Below are 23,855 nucleotides of genomic sequence, written 5' to 3' on the forward strand. Positions count from 1 at the left end.
TGTTACTTGCAGAGCAGATGAACTGATTAGATTTTGGGGTCATGAGGTCAAAGGTCAAAGGCCACAACGCACATTATGTATGCAAAAACAGCTCGTGATCGCGTTCTCAAGAACCGATTGATGGATTCCTGCCAAAATTAGGTCATGTATGTTACTTGCAGAGCCAATGAACTGAGTAGATTTTTGGTTCATAAGATCAAAGGTCAAAGGTCATGGGCTCATTATGTATGCAAAAATAGCTTGTGAACACATTCTCATTAGAACTGACAGATGGATTACTATTTAACTCAGGACATCTTGCAGAGCCAATGAACTGAGTAGATTTTAGGGTCATGAGGTCAAAGATCAAAGGGTCATATATGTATATGAGAAATTGCTTGTAATCACGATATTCTGAGAACCTGTTAATGGATTACAATTGAACTTGAATTCGAAAAATGTCTTCTGTTTTGGTTTGTAAAATTGCTCTATGACGGAGGCATCATTTTCGACTGCGCGCAGTCGAATTCCATCTAGTTTAAGCTACATTGTATTGCATGAATATGAAAACCATATGATGCTTCCACCTCAAAAGTTGGCCAAGATCTTGATATCTATCCGTATACATGGCACTTGTCAGTAAATAGCAGCTATGTTCGCAGGGCATCATCATGGTTTTAAACTTTCAGATTGTGACACCTCAAAGTTTTAAACAACAGCCCACTAACAAATGATGCAGCTTCACATGACGCTGACACAATGATTGCCCTAAGTTTTAAACTTAAAAGCTGGGCAAGAAGTCGTTTTAATGTCAAGATATCGAAAACTCAAAGTTACATGTAAGAGTGTCCACATGACATATGTGAAGACGCCCCCCCCCCCCCCCCCCCCCCCCCGCTTTTAATTTTCTCGTGAACTGTAAGATCACTTATAGTCAAAACTCGGAGAAGCCTTTGAAGTGTTTAAAGCAGGAGTGAGTCTGCATGATCCTTAACTACAAGATATCCTTACAGTTTAAATCAATGAGCTAAACTGTTTTGTTAACTTAGCTATTGTGATCCTAAGCCATAGCTATTAAAGTGAAAGGGACACCCACAGTTTACCTCTATTTGAAGGATTTGTTTACAAGTTTGACAGCACAAGTCTATATTGTTGCCATTATTGTAAAGAATTTTTGTGCTGGAATTCCATCTATTATTGTGTTTGCTTGTTGATACCCTAAATATTGCTTATCAGCAAAAATGGTTATTAAATGATGTGTGGAATTGTGGGGTGCAGGGTGGGTTCTTCCATTGAGCGGGCACTGGTCCAACTTGGTGCTTTTTTTCTCTTGCTTTGGGTGGGGGGGGGGGGGGGGGGGGGGACAGCACAATAGCTACACCACTGGTATGAATTATGAAATAAGCCATCAATTACTATAGGAATTAATGATAACATTGGGACTTATAAAAGGGTGTGTGTTGTTGGAGGACACTTGTTCTGACTTTCCTTCTTCCTCTGTGCATTCCATTCATGTGAATTCCATTTAACCCTGACTCCCACCCACCTGCATGCTAGGCAGGCATCCTATGCTTCACCCCAGGAGACTTAATGATACCTTCCAATGCCTGTAGCAGTTTGTACTGACCCCTGTCAATAACAAGGGTCATTCCATTCTTCATGGGGGTGGTTAGAGAAACTGTCGTGACAGAAAACTGTCCAAAGTACAGAGTATTGGTAGCAAGTTCCCCAAGAAAACAAAGTGATATGTTTTTAAACAGTACTATCTTTTTACATATTGCAAGTTTTATGCTGTGTTAGTTATCCGTGTATGTCAAACATGTTTGTTAGGTCAATATGTACCTGTATATTATGTAGAAAAGAAGCCTTTAATTAAAGATTGTAACATTTTCTATTTTTAACCACAATTTTCTATGCTTTAAATTTCAATGTTGAAAATATGCAAAATCAAATGAGCAATAAAGATTAATATACTTTTCGAAGGAATTTTGAGTACTTTTGAGATCTGAAATTACCTTCTAGACATAATGCAAGATTATGCTATTAAATTGCAAAATGCAAATGATCAGATTTGATTTTATTCTTTATTCTTTCTTTTTGGGGGTGGGGGGGGGGGGAGGGGGAGGGGATGGGAGGTTGATTGTGAAATATAAGATTAGCAAGGATATTTCTGTGAGACATCTATGTAGTATTAAAGACACTCACCTATACACTTATTGTTGATTGTGTGGTTGATACATGTAGATACATATAAAATATTTATTCTAGGATGAGTTTTTAAAACTGATCATGTTCATTTTATTTTTTCGTCAATCTTAGGAAGTTGGGTCTTGACCTTGTGATCAGAGATGAAGAGGGCAGTGTTCAGAATCCTACAATGCTTAGCACGGTGGCGCTTCATAGACTGCATGAAGTTGCAACACAGAGAATCATCGGACAACAAGAGACTTCGGTAAATTTTCCCCCTTTCTCTTTCTCTCTTTTTTTCTCCCCCCCCCTCTCTCTCTCTGTCTGTCTGTCTGACTGTGTGTTTCTCTCTCTCTCTATCTCACTTTCTCTGTACCTCAATGTTTGGATAATGCATTTTGTTTACTAGAGATTGTGATTGACCTGAATCATTCGTCAATCCTCAGTTTGTTAAACTTCCCATTGACTTTCAATTGAGTGTGAATTCAAAATCTATAGGATAAAGGCCTTTGTGTTGTGTTTCAACATTTTTGTTCAAAGATAACTGACCATAAATAGTCATAGTCCATAGTGGTTATGTTACTGACCAGTGAATCACATTTGAGATTTTCTTGTTAACGATTGTTAACTTTCAGACTAATTATTGCAAATGGAGTGCTCATGTATGCATGTTTGAAAATCCCAGCCAGTCCAGGATAGTGAAAATCTCTTCAAAACTACTTGAACTAACACTTAGTTTCATCCTGTGTTTCCTTGTCAGCAAGGCTTTCTTCTGGTTCTTGTTGATTAATAGCAGCGATTAATGATAACAATTTATTTCCTACTAGCATATTGATATTGGAGGCTCAATGTAGATGCTTTCTCTAACAATAATCTATATAACCCAGATATTTCACAAATACAACTATAATTTACATTCTTGTGTGTGTAAACATAATAATAATAATAATAATACATAATGATTTATAAGGCGCCAAATCCACTTGACAGTCAAATGCTCAAGGTGCAGCTTGTGCAAAGGATGAAATACATACATGATACATTATACAAAGTGCGATAGGAAAAGTACAGACATGAAAGGTTATGGTAATCAATTATAAGCTAAATTAAACATGTACATGAAATAACGTTTTTTCCAGGTTCATTTGATTTATACCTTCTGAGGATTATGTGAGTGATTAGAAAACATAATTGTTCCCAATTTTAGGAGACAAAGCTGATATGACAATCTGACCTTTAGAAAATATTGTTCCTCATTGATACCACATTATGTACTGCTTACTGTCCCTCTTTCCAAGATTTATATTCTATCTTTTGATTGATCTCTCTGAATGGAACAGTTCTTACAGAGGACAAAGAAGCAGAGTACTGTTTACACGTACAACCTCTACGTCATGATGAAGAATGTTGTGTGTAAGATTGGTGAGAACTCAGAAGTGATGATGAGTCTCTACGACGGCAAACTGTGTGAACACATCAGGTAGGTTTAGTTATATCGGACTAGGTTCTTATATGTCATTAGTGGTATTAACCGAGTGTGTGCGAGTGAGTTTCTACAATGGCCAATTGTGTGAACACATTAGTTAGGAGTAATTCTTTCGAGCTTGGCTCTTATGTGTAGAATTTATTTTCACCCAGTGTGCAAACACGTGTCTCTATGATGGCAAATTGTGTGAATGCATCAGGTAGAAGTATTGGTTGTTGCTGAGTATGTAGAGGAGTGTCTGTGATTTCAAATTGTGTGAACGCCTCATTTAGAAGAAGTTTATTGAACTGTGCTCTCCTGTATATACTGTATTGGATTGACCTTGTTCTTATTGCATGTTCAAGGTTTGAAGTACATGATTAGGAAACCAAAACCTGATCTCTATTGGTTGTGATTGTCCCATTTATCATAAATCTCTGCTGCCACATTTTTTCCAGAATCTACTAAGAACCACATTGCGAAGATACATGTATTCACATCAACTTAGAAACACATGTGTAAATTTAAATATTTAAAAGACTGAATCAGTAGAAGCATCGTATAATATTAATCCAGTGGATTGAGGTTGAGATATGATATAATCTGTTAATAGGGTATGTAACATTTTGGTAAAGGCAAAAATTATTGTGTAATATAATGAAGGGATTTCTGTATTTTGACACCTGTGTATATAGACTGTTCAAGAAAGGCAAGTAAAGGGATCCTTATAGACAGGTCTTAATTTATAGCAATCCTATAGTAGAGATTTGAATGAGATATGATATTCATGGTAAAATGAAAAATCTGATCTTAAAAGAAAGGTGGTCTTAATTTATAGCAATGCTATAGTAGAGATTTGAATGAGATATGATATTCATGGTAAAATGAAAAATCTGATCTTAAAAGAAAGGTGGTTTTTCTATGAAGGTGGTCTTTAAAGCATGTTTGAGAGTATGAAATAACAATGATGACAGATATATAATTGGGGTGAAATCTGTGCCTCCATTTTTTCTCAATTTTATGCTGCTTTCCTTTGATCTGTCTCATTTTTAACTCTCAATTGTTTTTAACAGTGAATCATACATCGTGAAATGGAGCAGTAAAGGCACGCCCACAGATCTGAGTAAACTCTACAACCTCAAGACTCTCTTCACTGTAAGTGTTCACATATTCTCTGTCTGGTTACAAAATTATCATGTCTTGATTTGATATAAGTATTAAATCATGGTAAAAGTGATTATTTATTTTGTAATTTGTTTTATTTGAAAATTTTGTATACTCGTACCAAAGAGGACAAAGCATAATTTTATGGCCAATCGAGTTCTTACGTTTCCACAATATCAGTGAAGATAGAGAACAGGTTTTATCTGGAATTTCCTTAGAATATGTAATAAAGTAGCATATAGAATTTATGGTGCAATTATAAAGTTTCATGCCAGATGCTGTAGTAGAAGATATCTTTTACTAAATGTATGGTCCCGACAAAATACTGGTTTTTCTGAATTTGATTTGTTTTAATGAAGAAAAAAAACCTCCTTAAAGTTGTGTTTTAGCTTTGATAATAATTTTATTTGGCCAGGTTCGACAGTTTTGAATAATCTTCAATAAAGCTGTGACTTGTGAGAACATTTATCAGAATCTCGATACCACAAACCACATCTAGTCTCTCATCTGTGATAAACTAAAAGTGAATTAATTAACCAGATTATATGAGTGTGTAAGAGGTGTACAAAGTTTTAATTCCTGGTTCTTTGAAATCTGCGGTAGAGGTACATGTAACCATGGGAAATATCTGAAATAGAAATATGGTGTACTATTAAAGGGTCAAGCTGATAATAGGCGTGGCTCAAGCAAGCAGTCAACAAATTATAACTCCTGTCGGTTGAAGGCCACCCATAAAAAAAAGCAGAAATACAAAGTTGCAAACCATACAGAGACTCCTAATAAATTGCGATACTGGTTAATTAATTATATCATTACAAATTTTTACTTTTAGTTTCTTTATGGAAAACTGATTATTTTTTTAAAACCGAAGATATGGTGTATGTATTCAATACTGAATTAATGCCATTAAACTACTACCAACAACAACAACACCACCCATGGAAAACAGAAAATGTAGCCACTGTAGACTTTTGGCCTTTCTAGACAGGTTCTTCAACTCTTATTTATCACACAAGGAAGACATCAAGCTTTCTACTGTAAAAAACCTCAATAGAAAGATTATACAACACATGTGACAATATACATGTATAGACAGGTAGCCCATAAGAAAAGTTTGACTGTATGGTATACATGTATGGTTTAGGCGTTGAATATTATAATATTCCTTGATTGTGTTTAGGACCTTGGTGCGAAAGATCTCCAGAGAGAAAAGATCTTCCTTGTTTGTCAGATCATCAGAGTAGGTGAGTACCGTATACTATCCATCTTTCACAATGACAATTTCGCAATAGGCCTACTTTGAAGTATGCAAAACAGATTATTTTTCTTAGCTCTGATCATAATTTATTCAACTGGTATATTCTTCCTATGAATTTGCTTAAGTCCCATCATAAAACATTTATTTTTCCACATCCATACCCACTTCCGTTATCCCACCATCAATATTCTTTGATATAAGGTGTACCTATAATTGTTTGTTATGAATGTACTATTTTTAATGACTTTGTTAATACTATTGTATTTTGTGCAGTATCCTTGTGCTATTAATTATGGAAATTGCACTCAATTCAGCCGAAAGGCTGCCAAGTACAATGTTTTTTTTATACCACAATAAATAAATAAATAAATAAATGTCCGTCTGATTATTTCAAAGGTCGGATGGAGTTGAAGGAAGGAGACCACAGTAAGAAGTATACAACGGGACTAAGGAGACCATGGGGCGTGGCAGCCATGGAAATCACTGATATCGTGTCAGGAAAAGTGGACACGGATGAAGAAAAACAGTACTTTCTGCCATTCCAACCGTGAGTATCAACATAACATTTCCAGGAAAATATATCTTTGTAGATGTATGCTGTCTATTATTCAAATCATTGTTACATATTGTGACTTTGACGGAGACTAGAGGAAGTAGTCTAATAAAGATTGCTTTCCAGTATGATTTAATGTGGGTTAGGTTGTTTTTACATGTGTCCTTTTATCATATCTCATGAACCCCCAGCTCTTCTATTATCAATTGACTCTCAATTACTTAATGGTATGAGTAGGAGTTCTGCTGGTTTTTTTATTATCTCAATATCAATGAAGATAAATGATCTTTACCATAGCTAATATGAAAATGAAACAAGCGTATCATTTATTCTGAAAATAACTCCCATTAAAATACTTTGAGAATCAATAGAGGGGAAGGTAATTCATGAGTTTCATGAGAGTATGATGTATTTGCAATAATATTAGGTGTGCCTGATGTTATTTGTTATTTCAGGAATTTGAAAGTAATTAAAGAAAAAAAAATACTCTATTTTTAAAAATTACTTTCAAATTCCTGAAATAACAAATAACATCAGGCAAAAGCAAGGCAATGAAATTGTGTCACTTCGATCATACTTACAAGGCTGTCCTTACTTTTTAATATATATATATATATATGTGTGTGTGTTTTTAATATATGATTTTACAATAATATGACTGAAAATACATTTGATATGTTTTGTTTTGTTTTGTTGTCCTTAGTTGCCCTGGTGATGATAGCCTTGACAGTGTTGTCAGGAGGTTCGTCCAAGCCAAAGAGGTCAACCACAAAGGTCAAGGGATATGGGTCACTCTCAAAATGGTGCATGGGGAGGTCAAACAGGTCAGTCCATGTCTAACATTATAAGAGTTTGTTATCATGCTAAATATGTGCTTGCAACTTTACCAAGACTGAGCCAAACTTCTTATCATTTTGACGATTTCAGAACCTTGCAGTACACACCAATACTTATATGCTAGATGATTAACCTTTTCTGATCAATTCCACAACGTTTCTTTCACAATGCAATCGCATGACCAGAACTCAACTTCATCTTTAAAGAGCAAGGGTTTTGCATGGGTAGAAATCTTGAAATTTTCTTCCAGTATCTCCAGATTGCAGGCAGGTTTTGTAATCATGCTTTATGTACTTCCCACCTTGATTTTAAAATTAATGATATTTGTAATTGTTCTTGTTTGTTTGTTTATGATTGGTTTGAGGGTACAGGTGAAGTTCTGAATATTCTTGTTGGCTCGCTTTCAGGACTGTCTAGCATAATAATAATGATATGAAATATTTAGGAGCACTAAAAGCGAAAAGTACCAAAGCGCTTATTTGTTTGTATTTCTTTTGTTGTTTCAGGTGTACAAGGAGTATCCCCATCTTCTTGACAGCAAGACAGCAGTCTCAAGAAAGATGGGCTTCCCAGAGGTTATTATGCCAGGTAGGTAAAGCCTTGCGCAATGTGAAATGGTTTAATGACACCACAAAATAGGTGGGCTTTCCAGATGTTATTATGCCAGGTAGGTAAAACCTTGCGCAATGTGAAATGGTTCAGTGACACCACAAGATAGGTGGGCTTTTCAGAGGTTATTATGCCAGTTAGGTAAAACCTTGCGCAATTCATATGAAATGGTTCAATGACACCCCAATATAGGTGGAGGTTATTATGCCAGGTAGGTAAAGCCTTGGGCAATTAATATGAAATGGTTCAATGACACCACAAGATAGGTGGGCATTGTCATGGTTAACATGCAAGTTTTGCTAGAATACAAGATGGAGCTAGTGGATGATTCATTGGGCTTGCCTTCAGATGTGTTAGCCCAAACACATCTGAAGGACCCTTTCTACTTGCAATCCTCAAACGAGGATGCTGTTAGTAAGGTTATGTTGCTTTCCGCTTTACAGAAGATAGTTATCTGGTCCATTTTAATAAGAGTTAATTTTACTGGTGAAGCCCTTCTGCAATGCATATTACTTCATTATAATAATAATAATAAAGATAATTTATTGAGCGCATAATAAACCGAAGTTTCTCTATGCGCTTTACAAAGTAAAAAAAACAAGCAAGTACAAGTATATTTAAATAGTTACAAGAACAAAGTGTTTATGGACAAGCTTTATTATTTACAGTAAGAATGGTGTCATATCCAGGTGATATTAGTAGAAGATCTACTAACAAAGGCTCTTTCATCACAACTTTACTAATAACATTTTAAATATGGTGCTCTTGTATATAGATTTAGAATGTGTACATTGTTTGAATAGATGGCATATATGCACCTGCTACTAATCAGAGACCAGCTGTTGTTATACTGTAAACCACATGGGACCATCAACTTATTCAGTATGTTCACCATCTGATGTAGGTACTCCAAGGGCACGGTGGAATCTTAATGTCAGAAACATCCACACTCGTGTTGAAAGCATTATTAGAATGAAACAATATCCTTCTGTAATTATCAGAATCAGCTGTTGTATGAAAGATGTGAACCCTGGGAAATGAAAACGTTGATTAAAAATTGTTTGTTGTAGCTGTTTTGCTTTTGATTGAAAAACATTGACTTGCAAAGTATGTCCTGTGTTCTCTATGTAACATCACTCCAATTTCACATCTGCTTTTCTTACTGATTTGATCTTTATTAAGTCAATTGTTACATTACAAAGCTTGATTGCGAATTGCTAGTGGGGTTATTTTGATTTATAAACATATACATCTGCAGGAGGTATGCAAAATATGGTCTAGATCCATTTGCTGATTTGTGCCAATTTCTTTTCCTTTTTTTTTTCCTTTAGGTGATGTGAGGAATGATGTGTACATCACCATACTTCAAGGTGACTTTGACAGGGGGGCAAGGCCCAAAGCCAGAAATGTTGAAGTCAATGTATCAGTGTGCACGGAAGATAATACCATTCTTGAGGTGAGTGTAGGCCTGAGTCGAAACGGGTCCCCGCCCGGGCCCCGACCGTCGAGCTGAAACCCGGTTTTTGGTTTTCGGGTTTCGGGTTTTCAAAATTAAATTTCACACTGATATTTTGAAATATAGAACTAAAAATATGGAATTTACAAACTTAGATTTCAATATAATCAAATAAATATGCTTTAGAAATAAATGGATATTGTTTCAGTTGACGGTAGGTGTTTTTATCGCTCTAAAATTGAGGCTGCAAGAAAGGAATCACGCTTCGTGGTACCGATCGGGTGCGTTCAGAAACGGAAGTGGAAATAGATCTATGACCCACTGAAGACAGAGCAAGAAAATGCCACACACAAGACTAAAATATTGATCAGACTATTGCAATTAAATCGTAATCCTAAAGGCATTAATTTAATTGTCAAAATATATCCACAACATAATGGTTTATCCTTGATAGTTTGATGAAGGAAAATAAATTAAAGCTCTTGAAATAACATCGAAGTGCCTTTCGTTCGTTCTAAAAATGCGTGTATAAATAACGGCAAGCAGAAGTTACGAGTCAAGCTTGATATGCACGTTTAAATCCCTACACCGTCATCCGACCTGATCGGAACAATAAGCATTAAACCAATTAAAAAACATCACGTAAGACTTTAAGAGACTGCAATTCAACAAAATTACCGTAAAATAATTATTTGCTTTGACAAATAATACTATAGATATTCATAATATCTTCCAGAAATAATGATATTTCATGAGCTACGTACTCGATATCGAGTTCAGCTAGCCATCATTTTGAAATGAGACGTAGTTGTCATGCATGCAGCGCAGAATGCGGCAGCTCGCAGCTAGAGAGGGAAAAAAAAAATCACGTAATAGTCACGTGAATATCACGTGATCTCAGGCCCGCGCTTTTTCCTCTCTCTTCTGCATACTGCCCTCTACAGTCTACTGTATGACAACTACGTCTCATTTCAAAATGATGGCTAGCTGAACTCGATATCGAGTACGTAGCTCATGAAATATCATTATTTCTGTAAGATATTATGAATATCTATAGTATTATTCGTCAAAGCAAATAATTATTTTACGGTAATTTTGTTGAATTGGAGTCCCTTAAAGTCTTCCGTGATGTTTTTTAATTGGTTTAATGCTTATTGTTCCGGATGACGGTGTAGGGATGTAAACGTGCATATCAAGCTTGACTCGTAACTTCTGCTTGCCGTTATTTATACACGCATTTTTAGAACGAACGAAAGGCACTTCGATGTTATTTCAAGAGCTTTAATTTATTTTCCTTCATCAAACTATCAAGGGTAAACCATTATGTTGTGGATATATTTTGACAATTAAATTAATGCCTTTAGTATTACGATTTAATTGCAATAGTCTGATCAACATTTTAGTCTTGTGTGTGGCATTTTCTTGCTCTACTGTCTTCAGTGGGTCATAGATCTATTTCCACTTCCGTTTCTGAACGCACGCGATCGGTACCACGAAGCGTGATTCCTTTCTTGCAGCCTCAATTTTAGAGCGATAAAAACCCCTACCGTCAACTGAAACGATATCCATTTATTTTTTAAAGCATCTTAATTTAATTCCATTGATTATTTTATTGTTTTGAAAGCAGTAACTGTCTTTTCCGTCGCATTATTAGAACAGCAACTTAGTCTAACTCCCGCCGCTGCATGCACACGATTTTTAGTGTCAGTGCAGTGGTGAAAATTTCGGGTACCCGGTCCCCGCCCGAAATTTTCAAGTCAAACCCGGGTTCGGCAAAACCCGTGATGACTCAGGCCTAGGTGAGTGTAGTCTAGTGTGTGCCCACAATGGATGAGGGAAAGTGTTTTAAATGGTAGAAAGGCTATTAAAGATAAACTTGAGTACTGGTAAAAGAGAAAATGAATTATCACAGAATCAAACAAAACTTACACTGGATGTTCAAGATAAATGTCATGTGCCCAACAATTTTGGAAGAAAAAGTATACTGGCTGAGTAATGAGCATAGAAAGATAAGGAAATCAAGGTAGGTAGCCCCAACACCATTTGTGTAGTCCCATATACATCTTTATGTGTACAGTGCGTGTTACTTTACAAAGACTGCGCCAAATTTATTATGATTTTGATGACTCCAGAACCTTGCAGTACACACCAATATTTCCATGCTACATGATCAGCTGTTTCTGATCCATTCCACACCTTTTCTTTCACAATGCAATGGCATTACCAGAACTCACCTTTATCTTTAATGAGGGAGGAAGTTTGAATGGGGAAAAAAGGCTTCGGAAAGGAAATGGCAAGTTCTTTGAATAGGGGAGGAGCTTTGATTGGAAAAGAGGGACTTTGAAAAAGAAAGATAAGGGACGGTTTTTTAAGAAAAAAACAATTATAAGGCTTTTAATAGGGGAATGGTTTTGAATATGAAAGGGGCTTTCTATAGGGACTGGACTTTGATTGGGGGAAGGGTTTTCAAAAGGTAAAAGTTCTTTGAATAGGAGAGAATTTTTGAATAGAGGAGTTGCTTTAAAAGGCGGTGGTGCTTCAGAAGGGGAAGGGCTTTAAATGAGAAGATTTGAAAAGGAAAGGCAGCTTTGAATAGGGGAGGAGATTCTATATAGAGAGTGTTTTTAAAGGGCAAGTCCACTCCGAAAATAAGTTACTTTCAATAGAAGCAGAAAAATCAGACAAACCAATCAAAACAAGTTTGAGCAAAATTGGATAACGAATAAGAAAGTTATGAATTTTTTATGACCTGAAAAATTTTGAAAATCACAAGACAAATTGGGAACTCACTTATGAGTCTATGACGTCATTGCCACACTATCCACCAATTGTTTTCTTTATATTGATAATACAAATTTTCCATTTTCCCCCTAAGAATCTTATTTCCTCACACCAGCATCCAAGTTGTATTGATAGTAATATGTTTTTGATTGGATGCACTAATATAGAGTCATTTTTTTCCAGTTAATAGTGAAAAATGTGAATTTTTATAAACTACTTATATGTGTACGGGTTATAAACTACATGAAATCTCATGGAGCATTTCCAAGTGATTGTTATGGACAGGTTTAGACTGTATATTGATTTTGAGAGTGTAGGTGTGAAATATAATACAATAAATGCCTTCTCAATACTGATTATATTACATTTTTAAAATCTCTTCTGAAAGATTTATTACTGTACCTTAGCTGTCCAGCTAATGGCTAATGATCTCTTATCTTTGTACCGGGCATGGTGCCGTGGCTCATTGGTTAGAGCGCCTGCCTCATGAACGGGAGGGCGTGGGTTCAAACCCCGGCCGAGTCATACCAAAGACTTATAACAATGGGACCTTCTGCCTTCTACCTAGGCGCTCAGCATAGTAGATTGGAGAAGGGTAATAATAACATATTATGTTATGCAGGGCCCGCTGGAAGAGCAGTTTCATAACTGAAGTGACTACCCTGGGTAAATAAAATGTTATTATTATTATTATATTTCAGAATGCAATAAGTCTAGCTTCAGGAGAGCCATCAGACTCCAAGTACAGATCAGTGGTGTACTACCAGGTCAAGAATCCAAAGTATCATGAAATATTCAAGGTAAGAACTTATAGCAGGATTCAATTATTATGAAGTATACTGTATAGAGTCCCATCTATTCTCCTAATATTGTTATTTCAGTAAAGCCAAATATAAAAAATGTGTTTCTCGTCCCCACCCGCTTCTTTTTTTTTTACTATTTACTATTCAGAATAGACACACAAAAAAAAGGGGGGAAAAAAAGCCCCCCCCCCCCCCCAAAAAAAAGGAAGAAAAAAAATGCCTGTGATATACATTTTGTTTAAATATCTTCCAAAGTGATACAAATTATTTGTTTTGTCATACATTGCATCAGTAAACTCACATAGCACAATATCTGTGAATAAATAGGCTTGGCCAGCTGTAATTAGCATGGCAGCCATCTTGGAAAAAAAAATTGCAAAATAGTAAATAGGAATGCCCTGACGAGAAACAAATAATTTTTGTTATTTGGCCCAAATCATGTATTGTCTGTCAAAATGTAGTTTAAATAGATGGTTCAATACATTGCTGTCTTATAGGTATACAGAGAATGGTTGTAAGAATGAATACTGTAGTTGTGAATGATAGATCTTAAGTAAATTCAAGTACAATCAATAAGTCTTGATATTGTATTTTATGACTTAAAGCTGCGAAGGACAGAAACTAATGTTACTAACAAACCTTACATGTATATGAGTTTAATTACTAGACTTCAGGTATATTGCACTGAGGTCACATTTCGGGAATGTTGTAAACCATGTAAATGATTACATAATGTTGGAATAATTCTTCCAGGTTGCGATTCCCATTGATCAGTTCTGCAAGAACAACACCCACGTCAGGTTCACTTTCAGACACAGATCGGCTACAGAAGGTAAGAATATCTCTTTTGTAATTCTTCTCAGATTTTCAAAGATTGTGAAAGTTTCCTATTGTAACGATGAGTAGTATTGTAACGATGAGTAGTATTGTAACGATGAGTAGTATTGTAACGATGAGTAGTATTGTAATGATAATTATGCTAAACTGCCCCCAAATCCCTGGTCTTGACTCTTTGACTGATATATATGTAAATTTGGTGTAGATCACTGTAGTCTGATATTCAAGAATGCTTACAACTCGCTCAGTCTGTTCCTCATAAATCATGAATTGTATGCATGTTTATTGAAGTTTTCAAAAGGGACGTTACAAAGTTTGAAGTTGTTGCAAAGCTTAAGTTGTAAACGTGGCTTGACTGAATCAGCTAATGCATGTGTTTGAATCCGGTTGTACGACACATGCTGCTGCGAAGATTGCTCCGTAGTAATTTTCAACACTAACTGAATTCCTAGCTTCCACCCTGAACCTAACACTATACCTAACCCTGACCCAAACCCTGAACCTACCCGGAGACCCCATTGCCACTGTAACCACAACCCTGTGCTTGTGACAAATTAAAGCCCAGAGCAATTGTCGGAGTACCTGTGAATCCAGATAGTATAGATTTGATAATAATAATAATAATGTTGTTATTATTATTATTATATAGATTTAAGATATAGATTCTGTTTTTTCTGATAATGTAATTCTTTTCACCATGTAATCTGTATTTTCTCCTGCAGCTAAAGACAAGCAGGAGAAGATCTTTGCTATGGCCTACCTGAGGTTAATGACAGACATTGGTACAACCATCACCAATGGAATACATGAACTCATCGTCTATAAGGTAAGGGCTGTCGATTGGGTAATTTAATTCATATGTAAGGTAAATTGTGCCAGGTCATTGCTCTAAGATGTTTAGATGAAATTCTTTGTTTTTTTCAAAAAGTTGAAATAATATGAAGCAAGGCCCATTGTACTATGTAAAAATATGAAAGATATATTAGCAAAGTATCAACATTCTACTATTTCAGTGTGACAAGAATATGGAGTCGAGCACAGCGTACCTGAACCTACCCTCAACGAGACAAGACCCGAAAGCCTTTGAGGATAAGCCCCAAACACATGCATCTGGTCATCAGAAAGGACTGTCTGCCAGCAGCAAAGACACATTTCTACTCTCAACAGTGGTGTGCTCTACAAAGCTGACTCAGAATGGTAAGAAGGGGTTTACCATGATACAGAGAGAGGTGAGGGGGATGACAGGGAGGAAGAGAGAAGGAGAGAGAGAGAGAGAGAGAGAGAGAGAGAGAAGATAAGAGAGAGAGAGAGAGAGAGAGAGAGCATGTCTATTCATCAGAATGGTCTATCAATCGGCAGCTAAGACACGTTTCTACTCTCCATGGTGGTGTGCTCTACAAAGCTGACTCAAAATGGTGAGGGAAGGGAAGGGGGGATGATGAGGGAGATGGTGGCAAGTGATGGATAGGCAAAATAAAATGAGAAAGGAGAGATAAAATTGCAGTAATTGCAGAGATAAAATTGAGACAAATGTGACCCAAAGTCATCCTACTTGGAAAAAGAAGAGAAGAAAATATCTTGAAAAAGCAATTCAGATAAGAGGAATGGAGGAGGTTAATGTAAATTGTAATATTTGAAAAATGGTTTTAGGAAGCTGATTACAAAATGCTTAGTAGCACAAAACAACAGCTTTCATGAGAAATATTACCTTGGGGGGAAAAAGACATTGTAAAAGAGAAGGGAGACTGAGACAGAGACATTAAATCATCCTGTAGAGTCCATAAACTTTCCATATTTGCAAACGTAGACAAAGCTATGTAACCAATTGTCCATGCCCTTCTCTTACTCAGCAAATAAGATATATATTAACAATACCTTGACTGCAATATCTGTTTACAGTTGATCTTCTTGGATTATTGAAGTGGAGAGCAGAACCTGATACCATCAGACAGAGTCTTGAATCACTCATGAAAGTGGATGGTGAAGAGGTTGTGAAGGTAACCACACTTCATCTTGTAACAAAATGTCTAAATTGTTGTTGTATGTAGTATGGAATATAGTATTTAATTGACATAGTATGGTATGATTACTTTGACACACTTTTACTTGATATAATCAAATTTATACTCCTATAACAAATACAGTCAAACCTGTCCATAACAACCACCCAAGGGAAACACAAAAAGTGGCCTTTGTAGACAGGTGGTCTTTGTAGACAGGTTCCTTTAGTACATGTTTCAATGAGAAATCACTTTTCAAGGGAAACAGCAAATGTGGCCTTTTTAGACAGGTGGTCTTTGTAGACAGGTGGTCTTTGTAGACAGGCTGTCACTAAAGCAGGTTCTGACTGTGCACTCAATGTAAATTAGAATGAACTGTGTGTGATGATAGGATTCAGTATTTATTATCCACAAAATTGAAGCATTACTTTCAAGTTGGGATCATTTAATATTATCAATTGCCACTACATTGCTGAACCCTCATCAAAAACAAGGTTGAATTAGTGACCAGATCTACATAATGATTCTACATAATATTGTAAGGTTGGCTATCAGTGGGGTTGCAATTGAAGACATGAGTTTTTTTGTTGGTTGAATTTGTGATCCAGTTAGTATAAATATTTATATTGAATACTTAGACCCATATTGTAGCAATGTAGACAGTGTATGTGGTCACACATGCTCAATCCTCAAGCTTAGGCCTAAAAAAAAAAAGATGTATTGCCCTTTAGGTGCCAAAACATGGGTCGGTCAGTCGGAAATCTTTTTTTTTAAACTCCCTCTTTGGGCTGATATTTCTCAGTTTTGAATGCTTGAATGCTAAAAAACAGTAAAAAACATTTTGGGTCGGTCGCAAAGGGCAATACAACATATTTTTTTAAAGGCCTTATGTTGATATTGGAGCAATGCAAGTATGACTTTATGGTGCACTTGAGGGCTATATGACCCATCCTAATGCTTATGATTTCTATTTTTTCTCCTTCCCTCCAGTTCCTACAAGACACATTAGATGCTTTGTTCAGCATCATGGCCGAGAACCCACAGTCTGAAGAGTATGACAAACCAGTCTTCAACGCAGTGGTGAGTTTCACAACACCATGTACAGTTCCAGTATGATGTACAAGTCCATTAACAGGCAGACTAAGTCTCGTGTTAGAACCCTCTCCATTAGTTCCCCCCCCCCCCCCGATGCAGTTTATTATGTAATTATTTGATTGATGCAAATATCAGTTGCAGGTTTGAACAATCAGTGCCATACAAGATTAACTTCAGGGATGAGATCCCTCCATCGATTTCGAGATTTCAAGGCCGTTTATAAAAATTATCATTATTTTTTTCGATTATTTTTCTCTCTACTAATCCCGACCCTAACCCTGAAAGGAGGCGCTTCCCCCTTAACCCCTGCCAGGGACATTGCCCCCGGAACCCCATTTAATCTTCCTCCTTTAGGGGAATTTCTCTGTGTCATCCCTGTAATCTACAATATCAGATACTTGTGAATATTTAAAACATTATTCAAGTCACCTCTAGCCATTTCAGAAACTGTCAGTTTAAAGCGGGTCAATATAGGTAACTTTTGAGTATGTTGCCTTTGCTCCAAAATGAAAAATTCATTTCAGATTTGAACAAAGACATGAATGTTGTTGAGTGGTGACAATTCACAAGACCAATACTTCTCTGATATCCCTTGCATTCCCGTATTTATTCATTTGTTTTTTGTATACAGGTGTTCATCATAGGATTAATAGCAGATAGGAAGTACCAGCAGTTCAGACCAGTACTGGATACATACATCAATGAACACTACAGTGTGACATTCGCTGACCAGTAAGTAGTACCCTCAGAAAACCACCCAACTGAAAGCTAAATAGATTGCTTATAAACCCAAGGGCATAGTTATGTCATGGGTAATGATGATTAGTCATAATTAAAGGCATTGTTTAACAATGTTAAATCTAAGATGCACCGCCCTACGTGTTATCAGTGTCTGTGATATTATGGTGTAATATTGAAGCCCTAAAAGAATTGCGCTTCAAAATGATCAAGAAGTGCCTCAAAAAAGTAAAAATCTTTGAGCGACCGGTCTTACCATACTCGTTTCCCCCAATAGACTGTAGTGTTATGAAAACCATGTCTTGATGATTGGCCCGTTTCGTTTATCAGTATTGCAGTTATAATTATACCTTATGCTTTATTACAGCAAACTTGCCAAAGTATTGAAAGACTTGTTAGACAGTGCTGGTGAGTTAGACAGTCCTACGCAGCTACTACAAGCTCTCAAAGCCATTGAGTATCTCTTCAAGTTTGTCATTATTACCATTATGATTACTTCTATTGTTCTATTACAGCAAACTTGCCAAAGTATTGAAAGACTTGTTAGACAGTGCTGGTGAGTTAGACAGTCCTACGCAGCTACTACAAGCTCTCAAAGCCATTGAGTATCTCTTCAAGTTCATCCTCAGGTCCAGGAAACTCTTTGTGGCGTAAGTTCTTCTAAGTCTCTTTGTGATGGTCTAGTAGATCATTTTTTTGTTTGTTAATTCAATCTATTTTGGGATAATGTACATACATGTATCTGCTATATGATCAAAACCACCTTATTTCAGGGATGCACGCAGTGTGAATGACCTTGCTCTTATTTTTTTTCACAATTTGTTTTAAATTTTGAGAGATTCCATACATAATAATGAGGACAATGATTTATTTATTCAAAAATATGCATTGCAGCACAGGCGCTGAATTATACAATATTTTTTACAAAATTATCTATGTGTTAAAAAATCAAACACTAAATAGAATTATAATGATACAAGTAAACAATTTGTATGCAATTGTAAAGTACTTGTGAGTGTAATTCACGGAGCTCATGTGAGTCTACCATTCAATGAGTAGTGTAGTTCATTGTGAGGTGAAGGCTTAGCGATGTCTATCTTGTATTGAATCATGTGCATACTACTTTACAACTCCCAACAATAGGTTTCACGTATGGAGAGAGGCAGGAAATTGCTTGAAGTGGCTTTTAGTTTGAATGGAATTAAGTTTTAAAGTGAGTGATTGATGAATATTATTTTTTTTGTGACTTTCTGCCACTAGTCTGCACGGGGAGGCAACGGGTAAACAAGGATTTGAGTGTTCCATACGAGAGGTCTTCCGTTCCCTCAACTGGCTGATGACGTACACAGATGACCTTATGGTACTGTGCCAAGTAAGTAATAAATCTACAAGAATGTGAATAAGATGGACTGAAGCAAAAAGGATATGTGCTTCACCAGAAACTAAGTCTTATGGGACAAAGGGAGTTAGATTTCAGACCTCTTAAGTCATTGTGACTAATAAGAAAAGTCATACTGTATATCCCACTAGTATTCACTTAGGTTCAGGACTATGGCATCTGTCTTGTGGAGTTCATCTTCATTGCAAACCAAGCATAAACTCTTATTTGCAAAATACTGCTGCATGTATTGTCACACTTTCTTCTCGTAGAACTCACATCACCCCCATTCTCAAAACTCTTCACTGGCTCCCGGTATGTGACCGAATCATTTTTAAGTCGTTGTTGCTAGTTTTCCATTCCTTGTATGAATCTGCTTCTTCCTACAATATGAAGTTAATTGTTAAGTATTAGCCTACAAGACATCTTCGTTCATCTCAATCCTCATTATTAGTTGCCCCTAAGACACCCACTACCTGGGGGGATAGACCCTTTTCTCATTCTGGTCCGTCCCTTTGGAATAAGCTACCACTTAGTATTCGTAATTTAACAGCCCTCCATGACTTCAAAATTGCTCTAAAAACCCATCTATTTCTAAATAGTGCTATTTAATTAGGACAATTATAATTTGGCGTACCGTAATACTTTGTGTTGTTTTAGTTTACCTGTATTTGAGTTAAGAAAGGGATATGTTCGAGATTGTAATTATTATGTACAGCGCCATGAGCTTCAGAGCCTGGCGGATACCGGCGCTATATAAATATCCATATTATTATTATTATTATTATTTCTTTTATCCTGTGTAGGGAGCTGCCATGAGGTTTCTTCCACACATCATCCAGGACACCATGCAACAGTTCAACCCCAAGGAGCTTGCCATTCACCTCAAGGAGTTCATCCTTAACCTCCCTCCAGACCGTCTTGTCAAGCAGAAGCTCGAATGTCTCAGAGACTTTGTCCAGAGTGAGATCTTCAAAGTCAGGGGTAGGGCTACTTATATCATATTGGATGGCTTTGAGTGGAATACAAGAATATATTGCTTGAGCTATGACAATATTGGACGAGTCTAATATTGTCATAGGGAGAGCAATATATTCTTGTATCACACAAAAACAAAGCCATATAATATTATTATTATTATTATCTATATTAGGCTGACTAGCCAAATAACAAAATTGTGAATTAATTACCTTTGGTAAATATGGCTTTGGCCCAAATTCACAAAGAAGGTTTAAATTAATCCATGGTTTAAACACTCATTTACATAACCCATTGTTTAAAAATAAGCATACCTTGCTTTGCGCATGTCTGACTGTGTCACGCTTATTTTGTGCTAAGTTGAAGTTCCCGGATGACTGAGCAATATGAAAACAATATTGTTTGGTCATCCGTTTACCGCACTAAAGATATTGAATACACCGATTATTGTACCCCTTGGAAGCCTCATATCAATAATAATGTACAATATTGATGAAATAAACCTTGAAGTGGAAGGGATTTTTGTAATTGGGGTATTGACTGTGAAAGAATTTAATTTTTTAGTGATGACAATATTCACACTGTGCCCATATCCACCTGTAGAGATACATGTACTAAAGGCTCCTACATACATGTATTTCTGATAAATTCCTCTAACATAAGAATTACCTGTAAGTGTAGAGTAATGTTGATGGTTATTTAACATTATTTCTTGAAAATCCTGAAAAAATATTAAAGAGCACATTGGTCTTTACTTTGCTGTGGTTCATATTTGTTGTAGTAAATACATGTAGTAAAAACAGCATGAACTTTGTTGCAATTTTTAAACGTCTGTATTTTTTAGAAAAACGTTTTACATGAGGTCGTGAATATGTGTCTTTCTGGGAGTAACTTTGTTTCAGATGATTTTACTGTTTAAAGATAAAGATCAGTTCTGGTCATGCGATTGCATTGTGAAAGAAACGTTGTGGAATCGATCCGAAAAGGTTGATCATCTAGCATATAAGTATTGGTGTGTACTGCAAGGTTCTGGAATCACAAAATGATAAGAAATTTGGCCCAGTCTTGGTAAAGTTACAAGCACTGTACACAGAAAGATGTATATGGGACTACGCGCCACATGCGCGATATCTATCCGGTCCAGATAGATAATAATAATTTACCCCAAAGTCAAAACATATTCTTTCACATGATTGGTAATAACAGCTTCCATTTCATTTTTTTGAGAGGGGGGCATTTCCAAAACTGGTCTTTACCTTTAATGATTTCTATTTGACAGAATGCAGGGCAGTACTGCTTCCTATGATGACCAGTCAACTCAACATGCTCATCTTGAAGAGAGAAGAGATGAAAGCATGCGCTGAGCTCTTCCAAGAGATCCTCGATACATTATGGCAGAAGGAAACGGTAAGAACTGTAGACCATGCTCATTGCATACATTAAAGGTAATACAAAGTATTGGGAATTTTTTTTAGATTGGGTGGGTAGTGATTCTTTACAATTGTTATATATTAATTTGGATGCCCCTGTGAATGTATTATAAGCACAAGAAAAATTAGCCCCTAAAACACTTTTGCTTTCGAGAACAATTGAATACCGGTATACAAATTTACCGGTGCTCCCGGTAAATGTTGATAAATTTCAAATAGCGCCTACGGCCATACAATGGTAGCTGCGACCATGAAAATCTCAGAATATGTAGTTGTGATGTATAATTTCCAAACGGGAATAGCTAATCGGTCGATTTTAGCCAAGAAACATTGTTTTATAGCTTAATTAATATCTTGACCTTGAGAGGGAGCTATACAACATAAAGAGTTTATTATTTACAATTTGATAACCTTAGACTCGATTTCAACCGCGACAACGATCACTGAATATTGTAGGATCGCATATGCTTCCAAAATGTTCATTTGTACCAAATTTGTGACCCCATACCAAAACTTTTTATTACCTTTAAAATACAAGTATATAGGAACGACATGGACACCAGTCAGTCAGTGATGAACTTGAGGGCTGGCTGCACTGGGTATTGTTAATGTCAAATCTTGATCTGTCAATCTTCACAATTTACCCATTGTAATATATTAATTGCATTTTATGTTTGCCTTTGAAGTGCTGAAACCGTGACATGATCTCACTCTAATATGGCGTTTTCCTTCAAATAAAGTATTAGACGTAATACCCTATATGTATCTTTGCGTCTGTTCTATTAATGTGTAATACATATTTTCATTATTGTGAAATATATGAATGTCAAATCATCTTGTGTCTAATCTTATTGTAGTCTCTATACTCGATCTATGACTTATATTATTGAAACACAAACCCTGATACTTGTACCTTGCCTCGAATATCTGGAATTTACCATATCCAAACTGAACAAATACCGGAATTCTGTACACTGCAGATGTTTTTTCTTTATTTTTTTGCATTTTCTTACCTTGTAGAATTGTACCCATGGAGACACAGCTGAAGTGATGCATGTTTTACTGCGTACAGTCATCCAGGCAGTCATCTACATGTATATGCAGCAAGACCTCAGTCTCATTGTGAGTATACATGAACTTGTATGAGTTGATTTGATCTTCAAGATCAGGGCCCCGTCGCACAAAACTTACCATTGATAGTAACATTGCCATCAATGGAAACCTTGATTTGATTGGCTGTTGAGCCCTGTTACCATGGTAGTTGCCATTGATGGCAAAGTTACCATCAATGTTTTATGCAACGGGCCCTAGTGTTTGTGGAATGATTTGTGAGAGTGGAACATTCATGACTCTAAAATGTTTTTTAAAATTAGGGTTCAACACTAACAACAATTCCAAGTTCTAATCTGCCCACCGAATACTTGCACAATTTTTATGACGGGTTTAACGATATGAAACTTTTTCTTCTCTGCCAGGGCAAGTATGTGGCTTGTATGGTGAGTCTACTGAGGCAGATGAGTGACTACCACTATCAGGAGTACATCAACCAGTTTCCTACCAGGACAGATCTTACAGACTTCCTCATGGAAATCTTCCTCGTCTTCAAGGACCTTGTCTCAAAAAATGTCTTCCCCAACGACTGGTCCATGATGATCCTCCAGCTCAACAGGTAGAGTGGTGTCTTATCCTACCAGATAAATATCTGGATTCTTTATTCTTTCAGACTTCTGTCCGATTTTATAAGTAGTTAGCAGTGATGTAGCAAAACCTATTTCATGACCTGTTTTGGATGTCTTGGTTTTAACCCTTAATCCAAAAGGCCAAATCAGTGTAATCAAGCTTTTTCATCTCGGCTCCGTCTTATACAGAGTTGTGATTGATCTAAATCAATCGGAAGTCCTCCAATCAGTCGCAAGTTTGCGGTCCCTATCTCTTATGTACATAGTTGGGATTGATATCAACTCTTTTTAGGATGGAGCCCAGGTCTCAGGACTCAAGGATTTTACCAAATAACTGAAAGCCAGCTTGTATGTCTGAAATGTGTTAGGATTGCTTCTGTACTTTTGAGCCACACAGTAATTAGTTAATTCCCATACCACTGTCCTGATAAGCTGGGTTTGTTTTGACCTTGGTGCCCCGACATCAAATGTGACTGGAATTCCAGTAAAGGAATAAGATTTGTATTCTGTACCAGATAAAATTTATGAAAACAAGTTGCAAAATGATTTCAAAGTAATATGGGAAGCATGATTAACAGTAATTCCATGCTGTATTTCATATATCTGATGCTAAGGAAGCCATGTTGAA

At 36.3% G+C, this 23,855-nt stretch overlaps 1 protein-coding gene across 8 annotated transcripts in view; it reads left to right on the plus strand.

Moving 5' to 3' along the window:
• LOC580398 (dedicator of cytokinesis protein 1) overlaps nucleotides 1-23,855 on the plus strand; it is an 83,251-nt gene that overhangs the window by 23,106 nt on the left and 36,290 nt on the right. For 7 of the 8 annotated variants that reach the window (XM_030986317.1, XM_030986325.1, XM_030986321.1 and 4 more), the window contains exons 7-28: nucleotides 2,299-2,431; nucleotides 3,507-3,646; nucleotides 4,705-4,786; nucleotides 5,976-6,039; nucleotides 6,450-6,600; nucleotides 7,310-7,430; nucleotides 7,950-8,031; nucleotides 9,384-9,508; nucleotides 12,991-13,089; nucleotides 13,846-13,924; nucleotides 14,652-14,755; nucleotides 14,943-15,126; nucleotides 15,829-15,926; nucleotides 16,920-17,009; nucleotides 17,656-17,756; nucleotides 18,130-18,232; nucleotides 18,381-18,412; nucleotides 19,023-19,134; nucleotides 19,947-20,124; nucleotides 21,398-21,525; nucleotides 22,569-22,670; nucleotides 23,024-23,217. In XM_030986317.1, the coding sequence (XP_030842177.1) occupies nucleotides 2,299-2,431; nucleotides 3,507-3,646; nucleotides 4,705-4,786; nucleotides 5,976-6,039; nucleotides 6,450-6,600; nucleotides 7,310-7,430; nucleotides 7,950-8,031; nucleotides 9,384-9,508; nucleotides 12,991-13,089; nucleotides 13,846-13,924; nucleotides 14,652-14,755; nucleotides 14,943-15,126; nucleotides 15,829-15,926; nucleotides 16,920-17,009; nucleotides 17,656-17,756; nucleotides 18,130-18,232; nucleotides 18,381-18,412; nucleotides 19,023-19,134; nucleotides 19,947-20,124; nucleotides 21,398-21,525; nucleotides 22,569-22,670; nucleotides 23,024-23,217 (2,502 nt within the window). Of the gene's footprint in view, nucleotides 1-2,298; nucleotides 2,432-3,506; nucleotides 3,647-4,704; nucleotides 4,787-5,975; nucleotides 6,040-6,449; nucleotides 6,601-7,309; nucleotides 7,431-7,949; nucleotides 8,032-9,383; nucleotides 9,509-12,990; nucleotides 13,090-13,845; nucleotides 13,925-14,651; nucleotides 14,756-14,942; nucleotides 15,127-15,828; nucleotides 15,927-16,919; nucleotides 17,010-17,655; nucleotides 17,757-18,129; nucleotides 18,233-18,371; nucleotides 18,413-19,022; nucleotides 19,135-19,946; nucleotides 20,125-21,397; nucleotides 21,526-22,568; nucleotides 22,671-23,023; nucleotides 23,218-23,855 lie in introns of all 8 variants that reach the window. The other variant, XM_030986318.1, reaches the window with a different exon arrangement.

Source organism: Strongylocentrotus purpuratus, unplaced genomic scaffold (genome assembly GCF_000002235.5).
Source record: "Strongylocentrotus purpuratus isolate Spur 01 unplaced genomic scaffold, Spur_5.0 spur5_scaffold_15, whole genome shotgun sequence".
Classification (NCBI taxonomy): domain Eukaryota; kingdom Metazoa; phylum Echinodermata; class Echinoidea; order Camarodonta; family Strongylocentrotidae; genus Strongylocentrotus; species Strongylocentrotus purpuratus.